This window comes from Vitis vinifera, chromosome 2 (genome assembly GCF_030704535.1).
Source record: "Vitis vinifera cultivar Pinot Noir 40024 chromosome 2, ASM3070453v1".
NCBI lineage: Eukaryota > Viridiplantae > Streptophyta > Magnoliopsida > Vitales > Vitaceae > Vitis > Vitis vinifera.
This window is the reverse complement of record NC_081806.1, coordinates 1,965,098-1,983,452: the sequence shown is the minus strand read 5'-3', so window position 1 is coordinate 1,983,452 and position 18,355 is coordinate 1,965,098. Positions and strand designations below refer to the sequence as shown.

The 18,355-nt window shown below is 33.5% G+C and overlaps 2 protein-coding genes across 5 annotated transcripts; both read left to right on the top strand.

The window, feature by feature from the left end:
• The first annotated feature begins 1,239 nt into the window (after positions 1-1,239).
• Positions 1,240-2,956, top strand: LOC100266707 (uncharacterized). The gene has a single exon (XM_002280551.4). It carries the CDS (start codon positions 2,106-2,108, stop codon positions 2,856-2,858), a length of 753 nt encoding a protein of 250 aa, XP_002280587.1. The 5' UTR covers positions 1,240-2,105; the 3' UTR covers positions 2,859-2,956.
• A 4,944-nt stretch (positions 2,957-7,900) lies between these two features.
• LOC100249628 (serine/threonine-protein kinase BLUS1) lies at positions 7,901-18,134 on the top strand. Of its 4 annotated transcripts, none has more exons than XM_010661674.3 (23): positions 7,961-8,278; positions 9,562-9,816; positions 9,931-10,055; positions 10,161-10,205; positions 10,856-10,937; positions 11,073-11,141; positions 11,356-11,526; positions 11,602-11,667; positions 12,060-12,128; positions 12,253-12,324; positions 12,492-12,553; positions 13,115-13,393; positions 14,182-14,318; positions 14,419-14,513; positions 14,700-14,738; positions 14,829-14,888; positions 15,825-15,920; positions 16,012-16,063; positions 16,171-16,226; positions 16,666-16,730; positions 16,852-16,903; positions 17,241-17,358; positions 17,449-18,134. In XM_010661674.3, the coding sequence occupies exons 1-22, from the start codon at positions 8,096-8,098 to the stop codon at positions 17,307-17,309; spliced, it is 2,199 nt and encodes a 732-aa protein (XP_010659976.1). In that variant the 5' UTR covers positions 7,961-8,095; the 3' UTR covers positions 17,310-17,358; positions 17,449-18,134. The 4 variants fall into 4 exon arrangements, with proteins under 4 accessions (XP_059598699.1, XP_010659976.1, XP_002280701.2 ...); XM_002280665.5 differs by having other exon boundaries at positions 17,446-18,134; XM_059742716.1 differs by lacking the exon at positions 14,700-14,738 and having other exon boundaries at positions 7,901-8,278.
• Positions 18,135-18,355: the final 221 nt, after the last annotated feature.

Genomic DNA, 18,355 nt, shown 5'->3' with positions numbered 1-18,355 from the left:
ACATAATAGATATAAATAACTTTTAAAAAATATTTGGAAACATGAAAATATATTAAAAATATTTCAAGTTTATCTTTATTTTGTTCTAAAATCTGATTTAAAAGACATTCTCAAACAAACTATATATTTTGTAGTATGCTTAGAAAGAAAATCCCTCATGGTGGAAACAAATTAGCATAAGATTTTCCCATTTGCATAAAATAGTGATATAATGGGCTGTGTTGGGTAGGTTTGACCCTTTTGATATGGTCTATGCTAAGTTTAGAAAGTTAAATGTTGAGAACTAAGGTGGCATTTGTTTTTTAATTTTTTTTGTTAAAAATAATTTGCTTTCCAATTTTAAATTATTTATTTTTCACTTTTTGTTGACTTATTATATTTTTTTATTTTTTTACTAAATAAAAAAAATCAAAATATTTGATTTTTTTCTTAATGCTGAAAGTAACGTATTAATTTTTTCTTTTTTTAATATTTCATAGACATAAAATATTAAAATAAAAAATAATTTAGTACTTAATATGGATAAACACTATTTAGCTTTAAATTCTATTTAAAATTAAGTAAAACAAAAAAACAAAAAAACAAATACCACCTAATGCTAATAACTTAACAAATATATTATTAGTCTTTTCATCACACACAAAAGAACTTTTTAACTATAAAAAATTTAGGGAAAAGTGGGTTTCCATACAATCATATAAAAAATACTATAAAATAAAAACTCAAGTTTACGAAATATAAATTTTAAATATTTATCTAAAAATAATTAACATTTCATGCATTTTTTGATCAAGAGGATATATTTGATCATTCAGACATTACATTTTAATGATATGGGTATTACCTTTTATCATGATAGATAATATCTTATCGATGAGTTATTTCTGGAGGTTGTATAGCATGAAAACTCACTTTTTTCAAAAGTTTAAAAAGTGACAGTGAATGACCATTCCAAGAAAGAGAAAGGTTTCATTTCATATGTACCTTAAAGAGAAAGGCTTCATTTCACTTGTACCTTGAAGAGAGTCGTTTTTAACTTTAATTTTGACTTTCGGATAAAACCAAAAAATGAAAGCTACTCCAAACAAGTGCTTTTATATAATGACCTCATTTCTTGGTATCTCAAATTAATTCTTTATATCTTGATGTTATTTCGCACCATCTAAATTATCCCTTTGTATCTTTTATTAAATGATCCAAATGTGCTATAACCGTCAAAGACTTGGATTTGGATTTGGATTTGAGTACAATACTCATTGAATAACCAAGTACTTTCCGTGTATTAATGATTATTAATGACAACAAAACCTTTTGTTCTTGACCCTTTTTTTATGGCTAAATTTACAGCCCTACGTATGGAGGAGTCGACATTTTTCACAAATTTTCCAGGTTGACGCACTTATTGGTTACCCACTAGACCGGCAAACACAGACCAAATTGGACTAATTAGTAGGCCCAACAAGATAGCTTCTTGGGCCCAAAGTCCAATTCCCCTGGGCCATTGGAGATGAAGACAACTACAGAGCCCAAGACCAATTTTCTAGGATTCAAAACCCAACCCCCAACTGCCTGACCTTGGTTCCATAGCCCACAGTTTTTCTTAAGGTGCCAGATCAGATGATCCATTTCACCTAGCACAAGTTCCAGATCAGTACCCAAGTTGCTACGAAGACTTTCACGCGTGGACGAATCCAAACGCGCCTTTTTGCAAAGCGACGTAAAATAATTTTAAAAAATATATCTAGAAAAAGATGATCGGACCGTGTAGATGTCACTCACATAGTACATACCTGGACCAGTGGCGCCAGATTTCATCTTGTCCGTCCGTTCCCCTGATCATGCGTAATATCAATGGTGTTGGACCCAAACATACGAGTCAAACGACCACAAGGAAGTCTCCTGGCACCCGGCAAATCTAAATACTGTTGGCGAAAAGCCGCTGGGACGGTGTCTTTTTGTTCACGTCATCACCAAAACCGTGTGCTCGCCACCCCCCGAATTTGAACCAGGGCCGTCGATTCAGCCTCACCACCTCTTTACATAAACATCCGAAGCCACATCTCCGAATTCCGAAACGAAGAACCGCAGCGACCGAAATATTCGAAATGTGTAAATCAGCCGATATTCACGGATTCCACCGAGATGAGCGTGATCGCTTGAAAATCAGAGGCTTCTATCTTCGATTATCGGTTTCGGACTGGAACAAATCCGTTCCCGACTCGCTCACTCTCGTCTACCTCCCTCGTATCAACGGAAGCCCTCTCGAGGTCGCCGATTCGAAGATCCGGCCGGATTCCGCCTCGTTTGTGACTCTCCACCGGATCGTCTCCGCCGATGCAGTTTTCGCGAGCAGAGAACGAGTGAGAACCAGCGAAGGCGTCCGATTCGAGGTATACATGAATGAGGAGAAGGTTCTAAAAGGAATCTTCAGGAAAGACGAGAAGGATGAATGGAAAATGGAGTGCAGATGCGCTCTCGAGAACGGCTCCGCCAGAGTTTCTGTGTCGGAGGTGGAGGTGTGCGTGGCGGTAGAGGGCCACGTGGCTATGAGCGAGATGGTGGAGATGGCGGTGAAGAGGAAGGCGAAGGCGAGAGCCATTCAGCCGTTGGAGGAAATTCCAGAGGAGAGAGAAGTGGAGACTGAATCGGACGGCTGCAATTGCTTTTGTGAAGAGGATGAAGAAAAGGATTACGAATCAGACGGTGGAGATTGCGAAGTGAATAGCAAAGAAATGGAAATGGATATCGAAGGATTTGGATGGGCCGTGGATTTGGGAATTTGGGTGATGTGTTTAGGAGCTGGCTACTTGCTTTCCAGGGCTTCTTCTAAAAGCCTACGACGAAGAAGAATATTGTGATGTTTTTTTTTCTTTCTAAGCACTAACACTAAAGTTTTGATGCTTAATCTTTTGTTACGAGTATTACCACTCGAAATCAATTTTCCCCCTTCATTATAGATTTCAATCTCAAAGCTTGAAAATTAAGACTTTGAAAATTTTGACAATTTGCAAACGCTTTTAAGATATTTGAGATTCTTTGAAGTTTCTTTTGAAAGTTTGTAAAAGGTTTGACCTTAACTTGTTTACGGAAAACTTTACAACATTATCTTATTGGTAGAGAGTAAAAATATCAAATTTGAACAGTCTAATCTTTCAAAATTATTATTCTCTAATTAAAATGAATATTTAGGGAGATTTAAATTACTATATTTGGTAATCTTAATCCTTAGAAATACTATTTTTAATTAAAATAATATTTAGATATATTTAAAAGACTATGTTTGATACTTTTTAATTTATTTATTAATTAAAATTTTAAAATATCAAATTTACTATTTTATTTATTTTTTATAATTAAATTTTAATTGTCACAACATATATATGTATATATATATATTATTTAAATGTTGTCTGAATTTGAAATATTTTCCAAGTTATCAATGTGCAAAAAAATAATCAGTTTAAAGACTTATGTCAATATTACTTTTTTTTAATCCCACAAGCATGTCTTAAACCTTGAGTAAGTCATACTTTCAAGTTTTCAATGTAGAGGACATTTTTTTCTTTTTCTAATCATAGCATCACTTGTGTTAATTTTGATGCGAGAGTGATGAACACATTTTCTTGTAATAGAGTTTAATCAAAGGCAAAATATGGTTTCTTCCCTATCAAACTTGTGAAGAACTTTCATTAGTGTTTTAGTTGTCTAAAGAAAATTATTTGATTTTGTATCAATCTTTTGTCCGAAAGCTGAATGGATGATATTTTTTAAAATCATTTAAAATTTTTTTTTTCATGACTTTGTTAAAGAATATTTGGAGTCTGATCTTGACTTTTAAAACTTCTTTTTTTTTATTAAACTTTTGAGTAATAATTTTTTCATTTCTTTGAAGTCCTTGTGTTGAAGAAAGACACTTGCATTTAGATAACAAGTTAAAGAATTTAATCCAAAATCTCTAAATTTAATTTCTCCAATTCAAGAAATTCGTTTACTTGATTTAATAAATTGACCTTTAATATATATATATATATATATATATATATATAAGGAATTTATCTTCTTAATTTTAAAATTTGTTTATGAAGACCATTTTCTTTGTCATAAGTTTTATTTATTTATTTTTCTTTGTTGTCACTATCGTCTAAGCTCTCATAGACTATGAGCAGTATGTAGTCTAAGCTCATACTTTAAGGAGTATCACAACTTTTTTCACTTTTTATTATATTAGATAGTTTACACATATTCATATGTTTTGCATTGTCAACTAGTTAAACATTTACCATAAAATTCAACTTTTAAGTAGTCAGTGTCCATTCTTATTTATTTGAAATATATTTTCTTCCCTATTTGTAGGACAAAATAGATTATAAAATGTTAAAAAATAATTATAGTTAAATTTGATATTTGCACTTCATCTTCGTTAGTGATGTTTTTGCCCCCCACTAATGTCATTTTCAAGTTCTTAAATGGATATGTTTTCATTTGCATTTGTATTTATACTAAGTTCCATTTTATGTGCTCGTATAATTGAATCTTCAATAGTTTTTAACTTTATACTGAGTTGTAATGAAGTTCCCAACACATTTCTTATGTGCAAATTTCAATCATAGAACTTTCACAATTTTTCTTTACAATCAATACTTAAATTTCTCCATTTTTTTTATGTAATCAATCATTGATTCACATTTTTGTTCTCTACTATTGTTGAATTCTATAGAAGTGATTAAGGAGCTCTCTTTTCATTTGTTCCCATCCATTTGTAGAATTGGATTCAAGATTTTTGTGCCAATCAAATGCATATTCTTTTAGTGAGCAAACAAATTATTTGACTAAAAAGTATCATTTTATTCCAACATCATTGCATGTTTCATGTTGTTTTAAATTCCTCATCCTATCAAAATATTAAAATGTTAGCTGCTAACAACCTATTGACATCGACATAGTATAATTTGTTAGTCCTACAATAGCCCAAGCTTGTGGAAAAGGATATTGGCATTGACATTCTTCTTTTAATTATGGCTGGAAGTTCTTTAATCATCTTAACCAATTCTGAACCTTGCTCTTTAAGAGAATATGATTTAACTACAATGATTGATCAGTCAATATTATTCAAAACTTCCTTGTGAAGATTCATGTGAAGATACATACATAGATTTGATGTTATGCTTGTTTTCTTTTTTATTAGATAAATATATATGAGTTGAAGATGTTCTTTGAGGAAAGTGTTGGATCGGGTCAACACTTTGCCCTTATGAGGTTAAAGAAATAATAAATCTTTTAAGTAAAGTTATTTTAAATAAATTTTCAATGTTTGAAAAGTAAATTTTACTTTTCTTGGGGCTATGAGATCGATGCTTATCTCAAACTTAACAACTTTAATAGAAATAAGTTAGATAGATTTAACTTTTTACTTATTAAATGATTTTTTCTTAAACTCTAGATGGTTTACACCTTTGATTTGATAAAGGTAAAATGGGCCCACAAAGCACGCAAAAAAAAATATACATGGAAGTTTTTCTATAAGAAAAACTAATATAATTAAATTAAAATTTATATTGATTTGAATAAAGATCTAGATATGATTCTCTGGTTCTTTTTTATTTCATAATTGTTGATCGAGAGCTTAAAAAAACTTGATCTCAAATGACTTGACCCTATTTTGGTTCTTAACATGGTTTAATTGTGAGTTTTAACTTAACTTGAACCTTATCTTAATATGATTTAGACCTTAACCCTTTAATATGACTTTGAACTTAGTGTGATTTGGATCTTTAAATCTTAGTATGATTTAAGCTTTGGCCTGACTCAAACAATATCGATGGAGAGTTTGAGCAACTTGGCTTTTTATCAAAAAGACCTTTTATAGATTTCAATTTTAAAACTTGAAACTCATTGCTTCAAAGATTATGACAATTCAAAAACATTTTGAAAAAGTTGAAGATTCAATGAAGTATCATTTAAAACTTTGAAGAAGTTTTGGGTCTCATTCGAAGGCTCTCCTCTAATTCTTATGTTTTGAATCATATACCGACTCATCCATAAAAAGCTTTAAAATTAGCAATTTGGAAACAATAAATTTGGACAGTTTTTAACATATGTTAAAAATACTATTCTTTAATTAAAATACATATTTAAACATTTTTAGAATACTATATTTGATAATCTTTCCCCTTTAAAACACTATTCTTTAATTAAAAATAATATTTAATAAAATTTAAAAAATTAACCTCATTCCATTTATTTCTTAATAAAACTTAATAATTACTTTTTTTTAATTATCAAATTTACTATTTTATATATTTTCATAATTATATTTTAATTATCATAACATATGAGTGAAGAGAACTTGTCTTGTCTCATACATTAAAAAAATTTATATGAATAACTTTTAATTAATTGTAAATAAATTTAATTAAATAATAAAAGATTAAATCCTATAAGAAGTACAAAATCCTTACAATTTGAGAGTCAAAGTGGAGGACAACCAACCACTCGCATGGTCGGTCCGTGACACATGAAACAAACACATGACAAGTTCATACAGCATTACAATTTGTCACTTTGCCCTAATAGCTAACATATTAACAACAATAATTGTCGTGGCTCCACTTGCTTTGCTCATTCCGTACAACCAATATTTTCAGACCCCGACCCAAAAGAGTTAATTATTCACTTAATCACTTAAGGTAAGTACTAAATTATAAATATATGATTTATAAATTAAAAATATTATTGATATAAAAATTAAAGTTATTCCATGTTTTTTTAGAGGAAATTCCATTGGATCAATTGTGAAACGGTCCAATCGGTCAATTAACTATTTGATATCATTTTAATCCAATATTGGATTAAAAATGTGTAATTCGAATGAAAAGTGTAATGATCTGTACATAATCGTAAAAATATTGTTTGATTTAGGTCCAAAAGACAAAGAGACTCTCATGACTTTAAAAATTTTATATAAGATCAGAAAATTTTCTTTATATCTGATGTGAAATATCACAAATATATAACATCCGTATTATACGGGGTGGTTAGCAGACTTCTCATGAGATAAAACAAACCCCCACACACGGTGGAGGATGAACTTTAATACCATTTATAATGATCCGCACTCAATCATATATTTAATCATATAAATATTGTCCGCTTGAGATTAAATGAATATTCTCAACTTTAAAACGCATCTATAGGATTAAGAAAGACTTGTATTAATATAGTGTCAAGACTTTTATCTTCTATCCGATGTAAAATATCACAAAAAAGACTACCGATTAAGATTTTGATGGCTTTAATTCAAATCTTAAAACATTGTTTAGAATTATGTAAATAATCAAAATTTATTTTATTTTATTTATTATTTATTATTAATTTTACATTTCTTTGTCTATATAAATTTTCTTTTATTCAATAAACTTGTAACCATAAGACACTTGATATTCAAAAAAGTTCTACAAAATAATTGTAAAAGTTTAAAAAATTATTTATAATAAATTTTTATTAATGTTTTATAGATTTTTAAATCACTTTCTTAATCATGTAACAATTAAAAGTATAACCAAAATAATTTAATATTCAAATACTGTAAGCTTTTAGCCAAATAAAATTATTATGGTTCTTGATTAACAAAATACTACTATGATGCATACAAATATTTCACAAAAATTAAAAAACAGAAAAGCCTTATTTGTTGAATGAGTCCTAAAAAATATTTAAATTATAATTTAACCCATAATTTGATATTATTGATAATATTTATGAGATTAAAAATATATGAAATAAATTGAGGATTCGATGCCAAAAAAAATCAAGGAAAAGTCCTCAAGTTTACTAAAGCGTGGAAAAGAGAGGTCCCAGCCGTTGCTTACAATAACATAGCCACGTGTCAGTATCTCAATCACCAGAGCAACATTCTGACACGTCAGCAATCACACCTCCGAGGCTCAAGTACCCAACCCCGGTCCTTCCATCCTCTTTATCGCTTCGAATGGCAGTCAACGGATCGCTCAACCGCTGCTTCTCTGAACGACTCTGAAGGTGTATCTGAACTCGCCGGCGGTTTTCCGATCGCGTTTTGGTGGTTTACGGCCGTGGTATGGGCAGAATGGCCCGGACGGGGACTTCTCACAAAACCTACAGTGCGAATCCTAGCGATTACAAGCTCCTCGAAGAGGTCGGTTACGGCGCGAGCGCGACGGTGTACAGAGCGATCTATCTTCCTTTCAATGAAGTGGTGGCCGTTAAGTGTTTGGATCTCGATCGCTGCAATAGCAATCTGGTGGGTCTGTTTGTTTTTTTTTTTTTTTTTGTTGCTTCCTGTGATTTTGGTGTATTTTGGGGATTCGTGTTTGTTTAGTTGACTGTGTTTTCAGCTGAATCAGTGTGATTTGACATGAGATCTTGTTGTGTGATTTGTAGTGTTGTGGTGTGGTTGGGATCTGTTTTGACTTTTGATCGATTTTATGATTTGGATATGACTGTACAGTTGATTTTGTTTCATTTTTGGAGTTGGAATAGTGAGAATTGAGATCTCAGAGTTCTCTGTTTCGAGTGGTTGGTGAAAGCGTGCGTTTGAATTGCTTAATTTCATTTATTCTTGGCAACGAACCGCTGTGGAGTCCTTGAGTTCCTAAACAAAGAGCTGATTTGTTAATTAAGTTTGTGTGGGCTGCTATGATTATTGACAGGAGTACTAAGGGTTCGATTTTGATGCGTAGATTGCAAAGGAAGTTCCCGTCCGAGAAACTATGGATAATTGATTTTGGGGAGTAGGATGTGGAATAGCCTTTTGAACTGTGGAATTCTCAATTTGTTTGTTTCAAACATCACAGCTGCTTATTTCTTATCATCTCTGTACTGCAGTCTACTTCCTGCAAGCATTACATGGAAATGTCTAGGTGTTAGATCTGTATAATCTCCAAATACATAGGATGCTGTTCAATTCCCTTATTTTGTATTGTCAGGTGGAATGAGGGGTCTATGTAACATAGCATAGCCTACCTGGAATGTTTGTAATATAGCAAGTCTAAACCTGGAGCTCTACCTATCCAAAAAAAAAGGGGTCTTAAACTGGAGCTTTATAATATAGTATGTTCTGCCGCGAAACTTTGCTTATTTTGAAATATTCATGTAAAAAGTTGACCGGGGCAGTGTGCTTAGAAAATTCTATTGAATTAGGATGGGCTCATATCTTCTTTTTGGTGAACAAGCCTATTATGGGAATCCTTGACAGCAGGCTTGTCCAACACATATGTTGCAGTCATTTTATGTATTGTCAACATGGTTGCTCCACACTTGTTTCAGTGCCCATGTCGTTTCACATCTTGCAGTGCTTTCAGTTATTTATAGTTTCTAGTTGGTTACCCTCCTTCATTTTTAGGTTTATAGCAAGCCCATTTGAGTTTCTGAGTACTAGATTTTGCAATTTAAGCTGTGTTGAGTTAGAAATTTTGTAATCAGTTCAGTTGGCAGATGTGTCAATTTATTTGCAGTGGTGACAACCTGTTATAAAAGAAAGAATGATCTTAAGTGATTTACTTGATGGATGCATCTCTCTTGTAGGATGACATACGTAGGGAGGCTCAAACAATGAGTTTGATTGACCATCCAAATGTAATAAAGGCATACTGTTCATTTGTTGTTGAAAGAAATCTTTGGGTGGTCATGCCGTTCATGGCAGAAGGCTCTTGCTTACACCTCATGAAGATAGCATATACGGATGGATTTGAAGAGTCAGCCATTGGTTCTATCCTGAAAGAGACTCTTAAAGCCTTGGAGTACCTCCATCGACATGGACATATCCATCGGGATGTTAAGGTAATTTGAACAATTGGACATTATTCCAGTAGTTAAATAAAATCTTTAATTTTCTTTAATCACCTAGGTGGGGAGGTTGACATGTTTAGTTTGTTTTAACTTTTGTCATTGCAGGCTGGAAATATACTACTTGACAGTAATGGAGTGGTAAAACTTGCCGATTTTGGTGTTTCAGCATGCATGTTTGACAAAGGTGATAGACAACGTTCAAGAAATACTTTTGTAGGAACTCCATGCTGGTGAGATTTTGTCAAATCTTGCCTTATTCCTTTTCTTGTGTGAGGGTGGATGTTTTGCTACTCCTTTTCACATGTCTGGGATTTCAACTTATCTTTGTTTTACAGGATGGCACCCGAGGTTTTGCAACCAGGAAGTGGATATGATTTCAAGTGAGTATCCATATGAAAATTCTAAACCTTTGATCAAGAACTAAGAATTTCCCAGCAAATTTCATTTTATCAATATGAAATCTTAGTGATAAGATTCCTTCCTGCTTTCATATGTTCATCCTCTCCTAGGAGTAGGATATGGGGTTTGAACTTCTGGGTTTGAACTTCTGGGTTTCCCTTTTGAAAGAGGTTGTCCTGCCATCTTTGTATGCCTGCCAACAGATTGGATGTTGATATGAATCCAATCTAATAGTTCAAATTTGGTAAGGGTGGGACTATAAAATAGTCAGGATTCTCTCTCTTCAAATGGCAATAGTTTTTTAGATTTGCTTGTGTCAATATGGTTATCTTTGAAAGTTTATGCACTAGTATTTCACTGGACATTTTTGTCTTTGGAATCATCTCTGTCACAGTTCCTACCCTTGTTTAGGTGTTCTAAGAAGAAATCTCTTGTCAATTAGGTAAATTCAAGTTGCATTTAAGGCTGTAGATCATTTAATTATAATTCTTATTTCTTTGGGTGATGATTTTCATCAGTTGAACAAACAGTCTTGGGGTGGGGGTGTATTACCTACATAGACTTGCTTGCTGATTGCTTTTGTGTATCATTGGATTATAATTTGGTTGCTTAATGCATTGTTCTTTTACAGGGCTGATATTTGGTCATTTGGCATAACAGCTCTGGAGCTGGCTCATGGTCATGCACCCTTTTCAAAATATCCCCCAATGAAGGTATTTATTTCCTCCTAAAGAAACTTAAAAACGAATATTCTTACAGATATAATATAGAATTTGCTCAGGAATGATTTGATGGAAACTGCTGTAGTAAAATTTCTTAACATATTATGCACTCTTTCCTGCCAATAGGTCCTTCTGATGACCATACAGAATGCTCCTCCTGGACTTGACTATGACCGTGATAAGAAGTTCTCTAAGGTATTGTGTTCTTTCTGGATAGGAATTGGTTTGGAGACAACTGGGTGTGATTTTCTCTTATTTTCTAAACTGAGTGTAACTTAAATTGGAACATGGAATCACACATTTGCACTGCTACCTGGTTTAAGTCAGTCACAATGGTTCGAGTGTAGTTGCTATGTTGTGTTTTCTTACAGAGCAATGTTCTAATTAGAGGATTTCCAGTTGTGATCAGTCTTTTAAAGAAATGGTTGCAATGTGCTTGGTGAAAGATCAAACAAAAAGGCCAACTGCTGAGAAGTTACTAAAACATTCCTTTTTCAAGCAAGCTAAGCCTCCAGAACTTTCTGTAAAGAAATTATTTGCTGAGTTGCCACCACTTTGGCAGCGTGTGAAAGCCCTTCAGGTTAGCTGCCCTGCATTCAGCTGAGTTTTGCTTTTGCTTCTCCTGGTGCTTAATAAACTCAATTAAATCTTGCAGCTTAAAGATGCTGCACAACTGGCTCTGAAAAAAATGCCTTCAGCAGAACAAGAGGCCATATCACAGGTTCGAGACTGCATATAAATGAACTAGTTGTTCTTGCCCATTCGCCCCTCTTAATACAAAGAAGGGCTGCTTATAAATGATTTTTTTTTTTTTTAAGAGTTTGCTTTGCTAAACGCCCAGTGCCTTTATAGTAGATATACAACCATGTCAATTTAGACATGATGATGGATGTGTTCCTTGTAGTCATAAAGATTCATATGAGCAGTGGGTTCTCCACTTTTCTTTCTGGAGTTTTTTTTGGAGTCTTGTCATCTGAATGGTCAATTAGTGCTGCTCTTTTGTGTATTTTGCAATAAACAAAAATTAGCTAAATAAATAACAGGAAATTTGTTATATTCAGAGGTACCGAGGCTCACTTTTTTTGGTGGTTATGTTTATCTTCTTCTTGTCAGAGTGAGTACAAGAGAGGTGTCAGTGCCTGGAATTTTGATATCGAGGATTTAAAAGTACAAGCATCATTGGTATGTTAAGTTTTGTTACTTATCATCTGTCAATTCATATTAAGATAGTGATCCTTTTGAGTATTTTTCTTGTTGACTTCTATTAATCAGTGAATCTGAAATGATGTCTTTTACCTTCTTGAAGGTACAAGATGATGATGAAATACAAGAAATGAGGGAAGAAGATGAAAGCATGAAATCATTTGTTATTGATAAGGTGATCAAAATTCTGAAACCTCTATGAGCATTTATGCGGTTTTTAAGCTCAGTTCAATATGCCAGATTAAATGATGTTTTCTTGAGATTTTGCCATCTCTTGTTCTTCATTTGAAATTTTGCATGCTAAAGTGCATCAGCTCATAGACTACTTGTTTGCCATGCCAGGATTCATCTGATTCCAGATCTAGTTTGGGAAAATCAATCTCCACTAATGACAATTTTTTCAGGTAAATCCTCTAGAATCTGTGGTTATACGATTTCCTGGATAATCCTATCGTCTGTGCTCCATTTGAATATGTTCAGTCTTTGAGATCAGAATTTGTTTGTTTGAAGTGCATAGTGAAGACTATATTACCAATAAATCAGAGAGTTTCATTTTGTTATCTTGTTATCAGGCACAATCATTTGAAATTTGATACCCATAATTCACAGTTAAACTCTTCAATGGTGGTAACTGCATCTTTTTATTTGCAGTTTCAGTATAAAAATCTTTTGATGAATGACAGGCATGATCTGGTTTGCATCAGAGCTAAGTAATCCCTTGGTCTGAGCCAAGGATGCAGTGTTGCTTAATTTCTTTCAAAATATTGCTATATTTCTCTGTTAGTGAGGTCCTTCTAAGTTAATAACTTGGAATTGTGGTAATGTGTGAAATATTGGAATAAATGTGCTTGTTGTAGGAATGATGAGTAGGGAAAAATCTTATTTCTAGTCTGTTAATGTGAGTATTTGAACCTTTTCAATTCTATTCTGAGTAGATCTTTTTAGTTAACGTAATGTTATTGCAGAGGACGAATAACTGGTGATGAATTAGCACAGGCAGAGTGCTTGAGCAAAAAGGGAAAGAGTTTGAGAAGTGATTCACTCGAGTCTAGCAATCAAGAGAAAATTGGTCAGGAAAAGGATATATCAAGTGCTGAGATGATGCCATCAACCTCAGAGAAGGACATGGTCAATGCCAAGACTAAAACTCAGATGGTGAAAGGTCGCCAGACACAGAGTGGACCCCTGATGCCTGGTGTTGTGCTTAGTCATTCATTGTCAGACAGGGGGCGCTCCTTTGAAAGGTTCATAATGGTTCATCATTTCCTTAATTTGCCTATATTATGCCATAGGTTACAATTATGACAAAATCTTCTAGCAAGTCAATAAAAATAAAGTGGTGGTTATATTTGCACTTTTTTCAATTTTGTCTTGTGCTAGATTGCTCCAATATCAAATCTTGGCAGTATGTGTTGGATAATTGTTTTTATATAACAATCTAAACATGATACGGTAATACAGTACAAGGAGTTGTGGGAAAAGGATTATTTCTTCCTGAAACAATCCCTTGGTCCCTCATTCTAAAAATAGAAAAAGATCCTTTTCTCTTATTTGAAAGGGCTTGTTTTCTAGTTTCATGATCCATTGTGGCAGTTTAAAAAAGTTCATGTATTTCACATTTGCTTTTGGCTCCCAACCTATTAGCTTCAAGCTAATATGACTTTCTACCACATTTGGTGCATTAAGTAACCTATGGCGAAGACAGGTGGTAGAGATGAAACCAGAGTGACAGTTTAGATATTTTTTAGGCGTTTGAATTTGCCATCTTTTCTTAAGCATACAAGTCAGAGTGGAGGTCCAGTCTCTTCTTTACCTCTCTGTTAGGGTGAGACAATGTTGATAGGTTTTATTTTTTGCTTTCTCCCCCTTAATAATCCTTCGTGGTACATGATGTGAGAATTACCGCCTACTTTTGTGCGACACACACACATATATGTATATATATATAGATAGATATATAGATATTGCAAGGGATTTTTATCACTTTATGCTTCAGAATTCAAGTTAAAGTTGGTGCCTTATTAATTATCAGGTCCGAGAATGAAATTCAACCTATTACTGAGAAAGCTAACCGTGAAGTACGGCGAGCACCAAGCTTTAGTGGTCCATTGATGCTTCCGAATCGAGCTTCAGCAAACAGTTTATCTGCTCCAATAAAATCTTCAGCGGGTAACCAATTCTTTAAATTTGCATTTAGTATAGCAACAACTAAATTAGTACTGTCATTGGTTGGTAAATCTTATTACATTGAATATTTCTCCTCTAATAGGATACAGAGATTCTTTGGAGGAGAAGTCAAAGGCCAATCTGGTGCAAATAAAAGGACGGTTCTCAGTAACATCTGAGAACGTAGATCTTGTAAAGGTACATTTCTATTCTTGTGATGCTTTTATCATATTAACTTCTAGACAACCCAAGTCAACTCATCCTTAATCTAACCTCTTGGGTTGGGTACATGGATCCTTCATCACCATTCCACTCTATTTAAAACCATATACTCTGTTAAATCCAATTAAATGACTGCCACTAACTTAAAAATATGTATCTTAGGATATTCCATTATGTGCAGTTGCACGCCGATCCTCTCAGGTAAGTGGGCAACATTTGCAAGAATTTCCTTGAAATATCTGCATTTTGCTTTCCACTTATTGCACAATGTTCTATTCATGTGATTTTCAGGGATCACCACTCAGGAAGTCTGCTAGTGTTGGTGATTGGATGTTTGATTCTAAACCAATGGTTTGTCAACTGGCCTTTTGAATTTCCTTGCGTTTTTTTTTTTTTTGTAGGTAAATAAAAATTAAAAAGTGCCTAAAGGGGGCATAACCCAGGTATCTGACAACTGAAAGAAATAATTCATATAAAATAATGTTCAGTTGCAATTCTGTCTGCCCTAGGCCATCAAAGATTCTCCTATTTTGTTTGTAAGAACATTATGGACATAAATCTTATAAAACTTTTGGGAAAATTGGTCTCATTTGGTGGGAGGTTATGTGTTCAAGTCTCACCACATAATATTTATTTCCTCAATTTTTTTATCATAAGCCTAAAAGAGGCTGATTGTGGTTGCCTATGGGCCTGTGGGTTCTCTAGGCCTGTGGAGAGGGTGTTAAAGAGCATGATATATGACCAAATCCTACAAACTTAAGCTTTTAGGAAAATTGGTTGTCTAATATGTTTTACTCCATAAACTAGCCTTTTGAATATCTTTATAATTTAATCTAATTAGAATACAAATTTTGTCATCACCACATTCATCTTCTTAGTATTTATGAGCTCTCAAGGATGCACAAAAAAGAAGCTGAAGTAAGCAAAAATATTTTGGAGAAGAAGCAAAGAAAATGCATGATGCTTGTGGGTCTTGCATGTTGTGTGCACACATGCTTATGAGTGCATATATTTGCATGCACAAAGTCACTTGCTTGAGACTTTTCAATGTAGTGGCTGTAGCTTCTAATTGCTTATAATTGATAAAATTGGATAAGTAATACTCCAGAACAATTTTATGATTGTTTCACATCCTGAATGTTTCTATGTGAATATCTTACTTGCGGCAAAATATGTATATTGGCCATGTCACAGTTGTAAATAGAAGATTTTCTATCCCTTATTTATCATTTCTCTAATCACCATAGTATTATAGAATCTTATTGATGCTAAACACTGGTTTTTCAGCTCACTACACCAAAGGACTTTAGCAACAGTAATGTACCCGCATCACTTCTCATGCCTCACCTTCAGAATCTTTTTCAGCAGACCTCACTTCAACAGGTAAGGCATAATTGATTTCCACACTATGTTTGCTTCCATAAGCTCAGGTTTTTAAACTTGCTCTTACTGGAAATAGATTTTCTGATACCAGGATCTCATTACGAATTTGTTGAATAGCTTGCAATCATCTGAGATAGTAGATGGTGAGTGGACCATCCATCACTTCTAGGATATCTAGTCTAATTGTGTTGAACTATTAGTGAAAGTGATGTTGAAAAAGTTCGACTGAAGTAATCCATTGTTGTTTCAGCTTCTCAAAATGGCAAATTGCCCCCGTTACCTCGTGGTTCAGAAAACAATGGAAATGTAAGTATGTTTTACGTAATCTGGCTTTTAACTGGTTTTCTTTATTGGCAATTTGTTCCTGTTGAAAATGAGTCTTTGTCATGAGGTGCATCTGTGTATATTTGGTATGCAATTATTAATCATTTTAAAGTGTGTGGTGTGTTATGGTGGGGTGTGGACTTCCAGTGTTTTCCATTTTTTTGTCTTTTTCATAAAGAGGGGAAAAAACACCAGATAAAAGTCATCTCTAAATTGATTATGCATCTGTCTTTAAAATAGTAACTTGATGGTTTATGACTTCTTTGTTGATATGGTCTGTTGTCTTTAAATTAGAACTCTTAATAATTCTTTGACCATTTCTATGCTTGTTTCTCTCTCTATTCGATTGGACTGAAGGCACCATGATTAACTATCAACCGGAAACTCTTTCCATCTTTGCCCTAATCTGCTAACTTGACAGGTAGATCCAGGGGCTTCTGAAAGGGAGCGTTTGCTTCTCTTGAAAGTCTCTGAGCTTCAGGCTAGGTTGGTCATCTTAACCTTATATCGAATAGCCATGTTAAATGTTCTTCATTTTTGTGCATTTGAAATTTATCAGATACTTCTGCCAATCCCTTATCTCTCTCTTATTTGCTTCAATTTGCAGGATGATTAATTTAACTGACGAACTAACAGCAGAGAAGTTTAAATACATGCAAGTAAGTTCAGTAGATGGTTTATTGCTTAATTTGCTCACTTTTTATTTCTTTGATGAGTCCAATGTGATGATTTTCAAAAGGAGAAATATTCAGAGATGAGATAATTTGACTAGTGGGCGGTAGAACAAACTGTTAATGGATTGACCACTCACCTAGGATTTCTGGTAGACAGAAAACGGTGCAACCTTGCTCCCTGGACATGCTGCAGATACCTATCCCTTCATCCTCCAATTGGGATAGAAGGGACTGTTTACCAGATGAGAGTTTTCCCAATGTCAGTATCAAGACATTGCTTTGTTAAATCCTCACACTGATGATCTGATTACTTCTTCCTCAGCTGCAGCAGCAGCTAAATGCTGTGTCAGGTCAGGAAGAAGATGGGGACAAACGAGAAGGAGATGCTTGAAAACACTAAATTCTCAGTATCTGTAAATTTCACCACCGTGTACATTCAGGTAAAGAATTGTTAACTCTGCAGATTTCTTTTTCCTTTTCACCACTCCCCGAATCACTCTTATCCATCTATATCTGGGTGGTGACAGTAGAAAAGAAGCCGAGGCTAGCAATCCATAATCACGCATGTCAACTGCTTGAATAAGTCTTTTTATGGAAGATTCTAGCTCCCAGTTGCCAAATTCGTAAAATAATCAGCTTGTTGGGATGTCATTCCTTATCATTTATTCGCACAAAGAGAAATGACAAGTTGACAACCTCCCTGTGCAGTGTCAAGTTATACCCCAGTTTTAATAGTTGAATTTCTTCAACCAGTGTGGCTCTCGAGTCTTGACGCAGAAGAAAGTCACAGGGGTATTGGTTTGTATCCTATAAATCGCATATTTGTAATGTTAAACTCTGCACATAACGTTAAAACAATTATTTTGTTAGCGTTGGGTTAGGACTTGGTAACTTATCTCTCTATTCAGAAACTCTCTACAACCCCATCATCTTCTTGGACCAAGAGTCACAGCAATGAGAGAGAGCTCTAGGGGATTTAAACCCAAAATTCAATAAGCCAAATCCAATAAAATCCGAGGCCAGCCTCTTCTGTAGTGTGTTGAAATTTATTTGATTACAATAGGCTACTCGTTATGATGGCTGTTGGTGTAGTTGATAATTTGGTGATGTTGCTTTTGTCCTTGTAACCTTTTCTTCCACATGTTTGACATCAAACAAAATTTGAGTTTGGATCAACAATGCAATATGAAATTTGATATTTTTCTTTTAATGTTTACATTAGAGAGTAATATTATATTTTTCTTTCTAAAAAAAAAAGAAAAAAAGAAAAAAAATATGTTAGCACTGATATTTGGAAAATAGAAACAAAAAAAAATTGGTGTTTTTAAAAAAAATTAAGTGCTTTTAAATATTTTTAAAAATTGTTTTAAAAAATAATTATATAAATACTGAGAATTATGAGAAATAAATTTTAAAATATTTTAGATTTTTAAATAA